General features: G+C 44.1%; 2 protein-coding genes across 2 annotated transcripts; both read left to right on the forward strand.

The window, feature by feature from the left end:
• Nucleotides 1-12,124: 12,124 nt before the first annotated feature.
• LOC138871282 (uncharacterized) lies at nucleotides 12,125-12,787 on the forward strand. Its single transcript, XM_070149157.1, has 2 exons — nucleotides 12,125-12,523; nucleotides 12,617-12,787. Exons 1-2 carry the CDS (start codon nucleotides 12,125-12,127, stop codon nucleotides 12,785-12,787), a joined length of 570 nt encoding a protein of 189 aa, XP_070005258.1.
• A 747-nt stretch (nucleotides 12,788-13,534) lies between these two features.
• Nucleotides 13,535-14,032, forward strand: LOC138871283 (uncharacterized). Its single transcript, XM_070149158.1, has one exon. The coding sequence runs from the start codon at nucleotides 13,535-13,537 to the stop codon at nucleotides 14,030-14,032; it is 498 nt and encodes a 165-aa protein (XP_070005259.1).
• Nucleotides 14,033-15,286: the final 1,254 nt, after the last annotated feature.

Below are 15,286 nucleotides of genomic sequence, written 5' to 3' on the forward strand. Positions count from 1 at the left end.
ACTATTTTGGGTCCAGTCTCCGAATCGTATTTTGACTCGAGCTTCAATTGACCCTCGAGCTTTTTCCTGTCTGCATGGGCGGATGATGATGGCCTTTTGTTCTTCGGGCTGATGCGATCTTACAGGCGCGTAGCCCAGAAACATGCTCGGCTGGCGATAGTGACATTTATGCCGTGCTCTTAGGCATGCTGTAATTTAACTGTTTTAGGTCCAGTCTCCGAGTCGCGTTGCGATTCGAGCTATAATTGACCCTTAAGTTCTTTCGTGCCCGCATAGGCGGACGACGATGTCCTTTTGTGTTTCGGCCCGAAGTGAACTTACAGGTGCTTGGCTTGGGGGCTCACTGATGGTGGCATTTATGTCGTGCCCTTAGGCATGTTGTAATTTAACTGTTTCGGGTCCAGTCTCCGAGTCGCGCTGCGATTCAAGTTGTAATTGACCCTTAAGTTCTTTATTGCCCGCATAGGCGGATGACGATGGCCTTTTTTGTTGTTTGGTCATAGATACCTTTTAATACATGGCGGTAGGCTTTCTTAGTTAACTATTTTGGATCTGGTCTCCGAATCGGGTTACGATTCGAGCTCACTTTAATCCTCAAGTTGTCAATTTTTGGCTGGTGAAAATGGCTCTTACGCTGTTTGGTCGTAGAGACCTTTTAATCTGTGGCCCGTAGTCTTTTTTAGCTAGCGACAATGGCTCTTACGGTGTCTTTGCCCGTGGGCTTTTTGTAGGCTTTGTTTTCCGCTCGTTAAGGCCTTTTGGAATATTTTTGCCTGACCCATCGTCGGTTTCGAATAACCTCGATTTCAAGTCATTTTCGGCGATGTTTCCAGCACATTGAAAGGTTCATAGCTTGTAGGTCGAGTAGATCGACGCTCTTGCGATTTGGAGCCGACATGGTCGGAGCTCATTTTTTCCTGTTGAGGGAAGCCTGTTTTAACCTGTTCTTTCCGAAGTATATTCGGAGTAGTGGCCTGCGATTTTAGCGGCAGTCAAGCGTCCCCGAGTCGCGTTATTTTGGCAGTATCAGTCGTATTGACCTTAGTCATGTGTGTTTGTCCGTAGCCATTTTTGTTCCAGAGTGATAGTTTAGGCATTTACACCGAGGGTATGCCCTTTAGGGATTCTTACAAATGCGACGTATAGCCTAAACTTCAGGATTTTCATGCCTGTTGAGGTCTTACAGTTTGTCATGCCTGTTGAGGTCTTATAGTTTGTATAATGTATAATAGATTTGGTTTTCTGGCTGCCCGCTGGGGGTCTTATAGTTTCAGGTTTTCTGGCATATGGCAATTAATGGCAGTCTCCGAGTCATCGAGTTTGTTTAAGCTTGAAGACAGCTTCTCATGAGCTCAGAGTTGCCTTGTAGGGGCTTTTTGAGCCCTAAGTTCCGACCCTGGGGTCGTGCGAGTGTTGAATTGCAGATGCTAAGTCTCCGAGTATCTCGGGACGCATTCGGCGGAGAGGCCCTTGCCACGAGTATGTTGAAATCCCCTTTTCCGAAATATTAAATGCCGAAAAGGTATTCTTTATTGTTTGGCGTGAATATATGTTGTAAATACACGTGGTCTCGTTGTTGTGAGCTTGGCCCATATAGGTACGACTCTTCGGACCATCTAATTTGAAACTCAGTCTGCTATTTTCGGTCCTTCTGAGGGGATGGTGCCCTTAAGAGAAGATCATCGCTCGTCGTCCGATTGTAGAAGAAGGCCTGTGATCTTGTCGGACCCTGCTGGTAGGACCCTCTTTGGGGATACGCTACTCCACTAATAATCTTGCTGGAAGGACCCTCTTCGGGTCTGAAGTTCGATCAAGGGAAGAGAGCACTGCGGGCCCTACTAAGGCCTCAGATCTCCGGGTGGAGTTAGAACTTCCAAATGCCCCGACTGCCTGCCTGCATATAGGTTAGTGAAAAAATAACGAAGGAGTGAAGTAGTTCTTCCTCACCGCAGGATGTGTAGGTAACACTTCGAGATTCGGTATGTTTCTGTCGTTCCAAGGCGCGAGCCCTAATACAGCCTTCTATTGTGTTCAACCTGGCTTGGCCGTAGGTGCAGTTCTGCTTACCCTTTGATCCCTATGAGGTCAGAGGAATTGATGCTGACGATGCATTATGTGGTGAGGAATTTTCTCTCTTCGCGTGTTGCCCCTTGACGCCTTATTTCCATCCCTCCCTTTGCGTGGGATTTCATCTTGTCAGCAAAGCTGGGTTGATGCCATCTCCGAGCAGTGTGCCAGAAGCTGTCTGAATAGGACGCCCGTGCCTTGTGAGCTCAGCATTTCAGTCCGGGCTTAGGCGGGCTGTATGAAGGGAGCGATCATCCTAATTGTTGTGGTGATCGGTGTCTGGATTTCGTCAAAGATTCGAGACGTGGGAGTGACTTTGTTTGTCGGTCCGGACTGTTCAATTGATTTTGGTCCGACATTGTTGGTGTACTTGATCGAATCTCCTGAACTCAGGAACATACATTTTATTGAAAATAGATTAAACGAGGAGGAGGGTTACCAATATGTCAATTTGAGACCGAAGCGAGGTCTCTATGTCCTTTTCTCTGGATGTAAGGGTGCCCTTTGGAATATTTCCCCGGACCCGTTTTTCCCTGGAGACAAAGATTTTCGCTTTCCATTTCATGAGTTCTCGGGGGGTGTCTCCGCCCCTTCACTGTCGTGGTAATATGTCGTGGCTTGTCTACTTCATTCTTCCCGATTGTTTTCCTCCCTAGGGGATGGATTCAAGTCTGACCGCTCGAAGATACTTGGTGGTGATTTTTTTTAAGTAGCACAGTTGTCGTCCCTCTGAGTTGGTGTCCGTTTTTGACCCCATGACCGCGCCCGCTCTGCAATTCCCGCACCGGGTTGCGGTTCTTTTGAAGGGGTCTTGGTCGAATAGGCCCGAGTCGTTTGGCGTCCCTGATTTTGCTTATGGTGATCACGATATTTGGTATAGCAATGCTGAAATCGTACTCAGCTAGGCAGAGTTCCCCTGCCGGTCGTGCCTTGTTGAATCTGGTTCCACTGGAGATTCCTCGAGGGTGTTGTCCTCCGGCTATTTCCCTGTTGTTGCGAGCTAGGTTGCATCTTGTACCGTTCCTCCTATACGTGGCGCATGGATGGTACCTCCACCTGTTTTGCATTTGTTTCTTTGTCGGGAGTCTGCTTGGATGTACCGAGCCCAAGAGAGTTCCCTGGCGGTTGTCCACGGCCCTGCTTTGTGGCTGGTGCTGGGTGCAGGTATCCGGCCAAGTCTCGACTGGGTACCTGATCAAGCTTCGTCTGAAATGTCCTGGAGTTGTCGGGCATGCTTCGTTTGAGCTTTGGGTGAAAGCCTATGTTGCCTAATTATCTGAAGTCGAGGTCGATCTCACTCGTCCTCTCGGGGAACAAGGCGTGACCTCCTGCGGTATTTCATTCTCTCTTTGTTCGGCCTCCGATGTATCGGGCTCTTCTTCTACTGCTTCAATGTCATTTGAGTATGCTTCTGCAGGGGAATCTACTGGTGTGGTGAGTGAGTATATGAGGTCAGTCGACAGGCTGCGGCGCCACATCATGGTTCCTTTCGAGAGTGTTTCTACGAGCTTCTCCAGCGAGACGGGCTCGAACTTATCGTCTTGAATGTCGCTGCCTTTCTCCGCGCATGCGTAAGCGGGGGTGCGCTTGTCGGGATTCGAGATCCTGTCGCACCTAGGGGGTTTCGGCGTTCCGGGTTGCTGTGAAGCGAGTTCCGGGACCACTTCCTCGGGATACGATTGTTGTATGAACTTCCACGAACCTTACTCGATCCTTTTGAAAAGATCTCCAATCATCCCCACTGCGGTACAGTCGGTTACCGATCCGTTGTTTCTTGATCTCTTGGGTACTCGTTCGGCATAGGGAGATGTTTCCGGCGCTACTACACAGGGAGTCTCCGGGTGACTTTGTAGCTGAGCGGTAGCCAACTGCTATGCCTGCAACATTTCAAAAATAGCATGAAGACTAACTTCCTGTTCTTCTCGGGCCGTGGTTTGTTGAGCTTCTTGTTGGTCGATATGTTGTATGCTACCATCGGTGTGCGAGGCTTCATCAAATTGTTGTGCGTCCTATGAATCTGTATCCACTAAAATCAGTCCTGGCATGATATCAGGATTCTGTGGAGGTGCTCCTGCAGCTGGAACAGCCACGACATTTTCCCCATGGTTTTCGAGGTTTTCGTTCTCGATTCCGTTTACCAAGCCCGACATTTTTACCTAAAATCAAAGGATATTGGACAAGAAAAGTGTAAAAGGTAATGTGTGTTTGTATGACGATACTAGCAATAAAATAATCGCTATTATTTTTAGCCCCACGGTTGCCGCCAAACTGTTTACCGTGAAAATGATAACAACAATTAAATTTATAAACGGGATTCTAAAAATACGTTATCTATTCCCGAGCTAGTTGTTAGAGCTATTGGTGCTAATGATATGGAATCTAATGATGAAAAGCAAGCTAAAGCGAGATAGTAATAGAACCGTAGGGCGTGCTGCCCGGGTATAGGTCTGATCGATGAAGGACCTCGAGGTCGACGTCGGGGTCGAGAACGATCTATCGGGGACAGTCAGGAATGGGATAAAAATTGAATGTATAATTAAACAAGGCTCTTTGTGGCCAATATTAAGGCATATGACGAAGAACAAGTAAGAACATGATGAATATCGAGGTGGCCTCGGGCCAGTGAGAACGAACAAGTTAGAAAGAAATGAAAGAGAGAGAGAGAGAGAGAGAGATATTATTGCACTTGTGGAGAAATGGAGCAACCTCAGTCCCTTACAAGGTAGGGTGAGTCCCCTTTATATAGGAGGGGGGACTAGGTTACAAGTATGTGGAGATCAATTGTAAAGTATCGAGATGGGATGGCTTGACGTGATGCCTTAACATAGGCTCTGGATAGGCCGGCCCTGTCAGACTTAGCCGTGTGCCTTGGGAGCTTCCCTCTCTGTCCTGGCTTCAGTCTCTGTTTCCTCTGAGTTGGGCCTCGTTGAGCCCCGAGGTCGGGAACTCGGTCGTGGCCTCCCATCCTCGGGGCCCCGAGGCATGCTTCCAGAACGACTCGACAGCGAAAAATCAAGTCTTCTAATTTTGCCTGCTATAATAGTATTTGATATATACCGAGCTCTCACAGCTTGTAAAGCTGGGGTAGACTTTTTCGAAGGGTGCAATTTGCTATTACAAATGTGGATGATTGAGCATTTGTGTCATCGCCCTCAATATTTGAGTTATGGGTCCACAGAGAAAAGCTACATTGAAGAGATCGATACAAGGATCTCAGGATTCAAATTGCTAGAAGGGTTTGGAGATTGGGTATCCCACCTTCGCTCCATCACTGCGAGGCAAATAGTGTGGACAATGGGTTGGCTTCCTGTTGAAGAAATTGTGTATATGCCTACCACCGGTCCTTACCTCCTACTAATGGGTCTTTGAGGCATTCAGACTTACGCTCCATACCGGGTGATGAGACAGTTGGGAAGAGGTTAGGTGACACACCCAGATAAAGATCTTAGTGTTTATGCGGTTGAAGTCAGCTCCGACGGCCAATTTCATGAAGAAATAGTTCGTCATAATTGGAATGAGTGCCAGTATTTGACAGCAAAAACTCAAGTGCGTGACCTATCTAGAGGCGAGATCTCACCCGCCTATCTTGCCTGGTATAGAAGAAGAACACCGCAAGGGCTGAACCTGAAAGACCAACCAAAAAGCCTCACATCTAGGATTTGTTGAAGCGTCGCAAGAATAGTGGGCTTGGTTGGCCAAGGAGAATGAGTGCAGGGCCACAATAGGCAAATTGGAAAAACAAGTCAGGGATCTTCAATTTGAGAATGCTTTGCAAGCCGCCGCAGATGAGGATGAAAATAAAAGGTTAGCCAAAGAAAATGACGCCCTCCGAGCCCAAATTCGGGAAATGAAAATAGCAGCCGAGAACCCTGCCAGAAGTGTAAAAGATGAAAATCTTAAAAGTAACCTTAGGCAGAAAGTGGCTGAATATGATTTTGATCTGAAAAAGGCCGAGGGCGAACTAGCAAAGGCTCGAACAAAATTGGCTAAGAATTCGGAGGAACGAGCATGCTTTGTTCAACAGTTAGAAGGAAAATATGACAATGAAGCCATGGGGTTGAAGAAAAAGATCAACCTCCTTGAGAACGAAATGACCAAGCAGGCAAGAGATATCAAAGCCGAAAGAGAACACTGCTATGCCTTGATGTCACAGCTAGAGAAAGACCTGCAGCAGCTTCAAGAGCAAAATCAGATAGTTGAACAAGCTTTGGGGGCCAGATCTCAGCAGATCGGATGGTTGCTACAAGAGAAGGGTATTATCAGGGAAAGGGTTAGGAGGATTGCGGACTACATTGTGATGAAGTGCAACAAGTGTGAAGACATGAACAGGTCTATGTTCTTCTCTTCAGTTATGATTTTTGTCCGACAGAACATGGATGACTTGTTTTGCCTCCAAGAAGATATGGCGCAAAGGCCCGCATCAAGGCCAACTAGAGCAGTAATTGAAGCACTTATGTATTCATGATTTTCATTCGAGTCTGTATTTTTATCTTTCTTCCAGAGTCTGTTAGTCCATTTTTGAGTCTGTATTTTTATTTTTCTGTTGGAGTCTATTAGTCCACCTTTTCGAGTCTGTTAGTTTTGATTAAACTCTGTAGAAGAAGTCGTTGTAACCATGATGTTTTGCTTTTATTTTATGGAAAAATTGAAAACCCAAAAAATGTATCTTTCTTTTATTTTACACTTATCCCCAGAACTACGCTTGGTTTGATTCATGCGGCATCATGATACGTAGTCAATCCCCATAGGATTCTATCATAACCATGAAATGTAAAGAAAAAGAGAGAGAAAATAAGAAAAACTGTGGGAAAGAAATAATGGCAAAACAAGAGAGGGAAAAACGAGAGAATAAAAGAAAAAAAAACAAGAACCAAGCAAAGAAAAGCAGGACTGGAAAAGAGAGAGAAAGAAATTGCAAAATAAAAATTAGTGAAAGCTGGGATGACACAAGCGGCAGTTCAAATGCATAATAGAAATGGTTAACTGCTTAGGTGCATTGCATCCCCAACGTGCGGTTGCCTATCTGTTAAGCTCTAATCGCTTAAGAGTTTGCTTGTCGTCATTCAGTCCAGGTAGGTGGTTAATTTGTTCCGCATTTTGGCAACTCACCCGTATAACACCAGGTCCAAAGTCAAGTTGATCATGGGTGGCCAAAAACTTGATGCAAGTGTTATTGATCCGTTAAGGGAGGGGGAAAAGTCTGATGTTAATTTGAAAGAGGAGATACATAAGTTGAAACACCAAATGGCAGAGATGTACCAGGCGTGGATGAAAGGGCATCCACCCCCAAAATACCCCGCCAACCCTGCTTTAGTTCCGCCACTAGCTTAGTCCTAAGAACCTCCCATTGTTGATTCATCTCCAAGCTTTCCTTATTGACACCTCTACCAAGGCACCACTTCCCAAACCCCACAAGCACCACCACCTAAACCAATCCCATACCCCCCTCCGCCGGCCACCCCTGTATTTGTGGCACCCCCACCCATTACACTCCATCAATCCTCCAGTGAGCCCTTATTCCAGATACAAGATAACCAATACTATCCCCCTGAGCCTACTTTCAAGGCCTCAGAACATTACTCCTACACTCCTCGTTTCGAACTCCCAGTTGAGACTGAGAAACCACCTAAAAACCAAGAACAGGAGGAGATGTTCAGCAAGATTAGAAGCCTGTAACAGTCATTCAGAAACATGCAGAGATTGGGAGGCCAGGTGAGCGTAGCCTACTAATATTTGTGTCTATTTCCCAATGTTCAGTTGCATGTGGGGTTTAAGATGTCGAAGTTTGATTTGTATGAAGGGCACGGATACCTGGTGGCCAATTTGAGGGAATTATGCAGTAAAATAAGAGGAGCTGGCGAGAAAGATGAGCTGTTGATGGCATACTTTAGCCAGAGTCTGAGTGACGCGGCATTGGAGTGGTACACTCGTCAGGATCACAGCAGATGGTATACCTGAGATGATCTGGCCCAAGCATTCGCTCGCCATTTCCAATACAACATCGAGATTGTTCCAGATCGTTTGTCTTTGACTAAGAATGAGAAGAAGCCTAGTGAAAGTTTCAGAGAATATGGTTTTCACTAGAGAGAACAAGTGGCAAGAGTTAACCCCCCGATGGAGGAGGGCGAAATGGTGGAATACTTTCTGCAGGCTTTGGAGCCTACTTACTTTGGCCATCTGATATCGGCCATAGGAAAGTTTTTCAAAGAGGTAGTGAAGATGGGTGACATGGTGGAAGAAGGGCTTAAGTCAAGCAAAATTATTAGCTACTCAGCCAACAAAGCAACTATCCAAGCCATTCAAAACGGTACTTGGAGGAGTGATCGGAAAGAAGAAGAAAGAAGATGTGGCAATAGTTGAATCAGGATCATGGTTTGGACATAGGGGCCTTTCACACCATTATACCCTACCTCGACCCCATCACCGAACCTACACCCAATCCCCATATAATCCACCCCAGCATTACTTTCCATCAGCAGATTCTTAGATTTCTATCCACCATGCCCAGACATATACTCAACCTCCTGCCTACTCACAATGGCGTGCCCCAGCCCCACAAAACACCCACCCAACTCCAAAAAATGCTCACCTACCCCCATGGGCCTACTGAAACCCTGTCGACCTAGGTTTTCGACCCAATCCATCGTTCCAAAATGAGAGGTTGCAGAGAAAGAAAACTTTTACCCCGTTGGGGGAGTCTTATACCAGTTTATTCCATAAATTGGGGCAGTTGGATATGCTGAGGCCAATTGAGTCGAAATTGCCAAACCCTCCTCAAAAAGAATCTTGATTATTCCGTGAGCTATGAATATTGTTCTGGTACTCCGGGGCATGATACGGAGAAGTGCTGGCACTTGAGAAATGCCATCCAGGAGCTCATTGACACAAACCAGATTGAGGTCCAAACTCCAAAAGCACCCAATATCAATCAGAACCCATTGCCAACCCATGAGGGAACAAACATGATCTATATAGTACACAAGGGAGGGGGGGAGCCCAAGAAGCCTTCACAGTCCATCATGATGATTCGATATAGTGAGGTCAAGTCAGTTAATAAACCAACGGTTGAAGGATCAGTGAACAAGTTGAGCATGACAAACGGTGCACCATCTGTGGTGGTTAAGAAAAGATCCCCAAATGATGTTGTAGCAAAGCAAGAAAAGTCAAAAGTGGTCGTTCCATGGTTGGCAAACAAGCCTATCATAATTGTAGAGGGTGCCTGTACGGATCCTGTCATCAGCAAGCCTGTAACCCAGTTGCCGGTAATCAACACCAAGGCTATCCTATGGAATTATGAACGGGTGATAGTGACCTATAAGGGAAAGGAAGTGAAACAAGAAGTCAATGAGGCCTAGGGATTAACTCGTTCAGGGAGATGCTTTGCCCGGAAAGAGCTAAGGAAAGCTAAAACATCCAGAGATAATCCAGTTCTAGTAAAGAAAGCAGTCACTGAAGAAGAGGCGGAGGAGTTTCTGAGAAAAATGAAGGTACAAGATTACTCCATCGTGGAGCAGTTGAGAAAGACACCTGCTCAGATTTCCTTGCTATCATTGCTAATACATTCAGACGAGCATCGTCAGGCCTTTATGAACATCCTGAACGAAGCTCATGTCCTCGACAAAATTTCAGTGAACCATCTAGAGAAGATCGCCAATAAAATATTTGAGGTGAACAAGGTCACCTTATCTGATGACGAACTACCTGTGGAAGGTACTAAACACAACAGAGCTCTCTATCTTATGGTAAAATGTAAAGATTCTGTGGTCACCAGGGTGTTAGTTGACAATGGTTCCAGTGCAAACATCTGCTCTCTCTCTACTCCGAAACAAGTTGAAAGTTGATGATAAGAAGATTCACAAAAACAACATATGCGTTTCGAGTTTTGACAGTGGAGGAAAAGACTCGTTTGGTAATATAGTGATTGAATTGACAATAGGAACGGTGGAATTCACCATGGAGTTCCAGGTGCTGGACGTAGCCGTCTCTTACAATTTGCTATTAGGTCGACCTTGGATACATGCCGCCAAAGTAGTCCCGTCCACTTTGCACTAGATGGTCAAGTTCGAGTGGGATAGACAGGAGATCGTCGTGCATGGTGAAGAGAATTTGTGTGCTCACAGTGATGCCTTCATCCCATTCATCAAGGCTAAAGATGACAAAGGGCCCTAGGTCTATCAAGTTTTTGAAACAGTGCCGGTCGAGAAGGTTCCAAAAGGGAAATGTGTCCCAACTCCAAAGATTTCTTCTGCACCTGTCATGGTCGCCTCTGAAATGTTAAAAAATGACTTCGTGCCCAGTAAAGGTCTGGGTGCATCCTTGCAGGGTATCATACAGCCAGTGTCCTTCCCGGAGAACTTGGGTACGTTCGGTCTTGGATTCAAACCCATAGCGGCAGATGTGAAAAGGGCTAGAAGGTTGAAACAGAAGGCATGGACACTTCCGAAGCCTATCCCGTGTCTCTCCAAGTCTTTTCTCAAGCCAGGTGCCAGGAAATGCCAGTGACGACAATTCCAAGTTCTGTGGTTGACGTTGATGAAGATTTAATTGAAAGGTTCCAGAGGTTATTTGATAATGTGAACATGGTAGAAGTTGAAGAAGGTTCTAGAAAAGCAAACGTGTAGTTCATCCGGCCAAATGTAAAGCTTAACAATTGGAAGGCTACTCCTCTCCCTACTCGGAAGGAGTCTTGGTAGTTTGTTTTGTTTTCCTTTCTTTTGGGTCATTCCAGGGTTGTGACCCAGATTTTTATTTTCTGCTTGTTGATGTACAAACCCTGTTATCCTTTATTTTCAATGAAATGCAATTTCCCTTTTCCATCATTCCTGATAGCTCTTATTTTTGTTTTCTTTTCTTCTTTGTACAGTTCTCTTTATGCTGGTTTTAGTGACATGACATGCATGATTAATCTTCAGCCAATTCCTAAAAGTCAATCTAATTCTGAAATAATAATCCAGGAAATAGAGTGTGATAATGAATAAGAATACGATGAGGATGAGGCCTTTGAAGAGATTAGTAAGGAACTAAATCATTTTGAAGAAAAACCCAAGCCTAATCGGAATGATACGGAAGCAATCATTCTAGGGGACACAGATAATGTCAAAGAAACTAAGATAAGTGTCCATCTTGAACAGCAAATCAGGGAAGAAATAATTAAAGCATTGTTTGAGTATAAGGATATTTTGCATGGTCGTATGATGATATGCCAGGTTTGAGTACTTATTTGGTGGTCCATATTGCCAATTGATCCATCATTCCCTCCCGTCAAGCAGAAGTTGAGAAAGTTTAAAGCTGACATGAGTGTGAAGATTAAAGAAAAGGTCACAAAGCAGCTTGATGCAAAGGTCATTCGAGTCACGCGGTATCCCACGTGGTTAGCCAATATTGTGTCGGTGCCAAAGAAAGATGGTAAGACGAGAGTTTGCGTTGATTACTGTGACCTCAACAAAGCAAGTCCAAAGGACAATTTTCCACTGCCAAATATACACATTTTGACTGACAACTGTGCCAAGCATGAGATTGGCTCTTTTGTGGATTGCTATGCAGGGTATCATCAGATTTTAATGGATGAGGAAGATTCGGAAAAGAAGACATTCATCACACCATGAGGAACATATTGCTACCGGGTCATGCCTTTTCGTCTAATAAAAATGGTGGGGCAACTTACATGAGGGAAATGACTACCATATTCCATGACATGATACATAAGAAGATTGAGGTTTATGTGGATGATGTGATCATAAAGTCCAAGAAGCAGTGTAACCACGTCAGAGATTTGAGAAAGTTCTTTCAGAGGCTCCGCAGATATAATCTTAAGCTCAACCCTGCCAAGTGTTCATTTGGTGTTCCATCTAGGAAGCTGTTAGGGTTCATAGTCAGTCGGCGGGGCATTGAGTTGGATCCGTCAAAGATCAAAGCTATCCATGAATTGCCACTGCTTAACTAATCTATGAGTTGGATCCGTCAACTTCATAGTCAGAAGTTGAAGCATTATTTGTCGTCCTACACTACTTAACTCATCGATCGCCTAGATCCTTTGAAGTATATCTTTCAGAAGCCCATGCCCACAGGAAGGCTCACAAAGTGGCAGATCTTGCTCACAGAGTTTGACATCGTATATGTGACTCGAACAACGAAGAAAGCCCATGCTTTAGCTGATCACTTGGTCGAGAACCCGGTGGATGAAGAATATGAACCTTTGAGGACTTACTTCCCTGATGAAGAGGTAATCCATATTGATGAGGTCGAGAAGGACGAAAATCCCGGTTGGAAACTCTTCTTTGATGGAGCTGCTAATATGAAAGGTGTTGGGATAAAAGCTGTACTCAATTTTGAAACAGGGCATCACTACCCTGTCACTACTCAGCTTCGTTTCTACTGTACGAACAACATGGCCGAGTACGAAGCATGCATTTTGGGATTAAGGTTGGCTATGGACATGAGAGTCCAGGAAGTGCTGGTTTTGGGAGATTCAGATCTGTTAGTGCATCAGATCTAGGGAGAATGGGAGACTCGAGATTTGAAACTCATACCGTATCGTCAATGTCTGCAGGATCTCTGTCAGCGGTTTAGATCAGTGGAGTTCAGGCATATCCCTAGGATCCACAATGAGGTTGCTGACGCTTTGGCTACTTTGGCATTGATGTTACATCATCCAGATAAGGCTTATGTTGACCTTTGCATATTCAGGTCTACGATCAGCATGCTTGCTGTAACATGGTAGAAGAAGAACTTGACGGTGATCCTTGGTTCCACGATATCAGGGAGTACATCAGATCGGGGGTATATCTAGTACAAGCCACAGAGGATCAAAAGTGAATAATTCGATGCTTGGCAAGTGGATTTTTCTTCAGTAGAGGAGTTTTGTACAAAAGAACTCCAGATCTGGGATTGTTAAGATGCATAGATGCTAGACAAGCCATGACTATCATGACTGAAGTGCATTCCGAAGTCTGCAGGCCGCATATGAGTGGGTATGTTCTGGAAAAAAAATTCTTCGAGTAGGTTATTATTGGCTCACCATAGAGCGAGATTGTATCAGTTTTGTGTGCAAGTGTCATCAATGCCAAGTACACGGATATTTGATTCATTCTCCGCCTTCTGAATTACACACAATGTCCGCACCATGGCCCTTTGTTGCTTGGGGTATGAATGTCATCAAACCAATTGAGCCAGCAACATCCAATAGACACAGGTTCATTCTGGTGGCCATTGACTATTTCACTAAGTGGGTTGAAGCTAAAACTTTCAAATTTGTGACCAAGAAGGCAGTGGTCGATTTTATTCATTCAAATATCATTTGTCAGTTTGGGATCCCGAAGGTGATCATCACAGATAATGGTGCCAATCTTAATTGACATCTGATGAAGGAAGTGTGTCAACAGTTTAAGATTACACATCAAAATTCCGCCCCAAGGAAAATGGAGCAGTCGAGGCAGCCAACAAGAATATAAAGAAGATACTTCGGAAAATGGTACAAGGTTTCAGGCAATGGCATGAAAAGTTTACCTTTGCATTGTTGGGTTATCGCACTACTGTTCGCACTTCAGTGGGTGCAACTCCTTATTTGTTGGTATATGGAACTGAAGCAGTGATACCCGCGGAAGTTGAAATCCCATCCCTTTGGATTGTGGTTGAAGCCGGAATTGATGATGATGAGTGTGTCAAAACTCGTCTGGAGCTATTGAGTTTGATTGATGAGAAAAGATTAGCAACAGTATGTCAGAAGATAATGGCAAGAGCATATAACAAGAAGGTGCATCCGCAGAAATTTGAAGTAGGTCAGCAAGTATTGAAACGCATCCTTCTTCATCAGGTTGAAGCAAAAGGCAAGTTCGCCCCAAATTGGCAGGGGTCATTCATCATAACAAGAGTGTTGTCCAATGGTGCTTTATATTTAACAGATGTACAAGCCAAATATGTAGATATGGCTATCAATTCTGATGTAGTCAAAAGATATTATGTATGATTTCTTTGGTTTGTCTAAATTATTGTTTGTACTTGGTATATTTTGAAGATTATTCTGCTATGTAAAAACTTATCCTTTGATACCCCTTTGAGCCTTATTTATGTCCTTTCATACCCCTCTTTTGGAATCAGTAGCAAAATTCAGAAATATGAACGCAAAAGTTAAGTAAAGAAGAAAAGGAGAAAAGAGAAGAGGAAAGAGAAAGAAAGAATGCAAAAAAGGGAAAAAAAAAGAGAAGAAAGAAAGGAAAAGAAAAAAAAGAGAAGAAAGAGAAGAAAAAGTGAAAAAAAAGAAAAAAAAGAAAAGAAAAGAAAAGAGAGAAAGGAAAGAAAAGTGAAAAGTACAAAAACAAAGCAATTCCTATGCCATGAACTACGTTATGAACTACGTTCGACCTGATTCCTTTTAAGGATACGTAGGCAGCCTCACGGTTCGGTCCCATCAAAATAAAAAATTCATAAGTCCCCAAGCAAAGAAACTGGGGCAGAAAGTTGTGTTTGTTGTAAGAAATCTGATTCCAAAAGTTGTAATTTTGAACCCATTCAAACTGTCTTTGAGCCTTTGTGATATCCTTTCTTTATAACCCTATCCAAAAGCCCACATTATGTTCCAAAAAAAGACCTTCCGATCAGTCTTCGAGAGATGCCAAGTCAAGCAGGTAGGGGTGCAATTCATATCAGGGGAACACTCTGGTCTAAGCAGAAAAAATAAAAAAAAATAAGAGAGTCTTATTGGTGAAGACCCTCACGGGCACCGTAAGGCGATTGAAAGCTGAGAAAAATTAAAAATGAGAGAGTCTTATTCGTGAAAATCCTCATGGTCACCGTAGGGAGATGGAAAGATGAGAAAAATTAAAATGAGAGAGTCTTATTGGTGAAAACCTTCATTGGCACCGTAAGGCGACAGTGATTTGAGAGATGAACAAATGAGAGAGGTTTATTGGTAAAAACCCTTCAGAGCACTGCAAGCAAAACAAGGTGAGTGACTTGGCGAAGAGATTGGGTTGTGGAAATCCCGGGGCATAAAGTATGACAACTAAAAGGTGATGGGTTGAATAAGCTGGGCTAATCAATCCAAAATGCATGTCATGATCATTGCTACCAGCTGCTCCACTCAGATAAGTCTATTTTCCTTTTCTCCCTCAAACAGTCATCCAGTTTTGGATTTTCTTCTTTATTCCTAACTCTCGAAGTCATTGTCTTTCATTTCTTCTGGGTTTATTTCTTTAAGGTTTTTCCAATATCAGCTGTGTAT

This window comes from Nicotiana sylvestris, chromosome 6 (genome assembly GCF_000393655.2).
Source record: "Nicotiana sylvestris chromosome 6, ASM39365v2, whole genome shotgun sequence".
NCBI classification, from domain to species: Eukaryota; Viridiplantae; Streptophyta; class Magnoliopsida; order Solanales; family Solanaceae; genus Nicotiana; species Nicotiana sylvestris.

Coding starts and splice junctions, on each gene's coding strand:
- LOC138871283 (XM_070149158.1), top strand. CDS start 13,535: ATGGTACAAGGTTTCAGGCAATGGCATGAAAAGTTTACCTTTGCATTG.
- LOC138871282 (XM_070149157.1), top strand. CDS start 12,125: ATGCCCACAGGAAGGCTCACAAAGTGGCAGATCTTGCTCACAGAGTTT. Junction 12,524..12,616: donor TGAGAGTCCAGGAAGTGCTG/GTTTTGGGAGAT, acceptor CAATGTCTGCAG/GATCTCTGTCAGCGGTTTAG.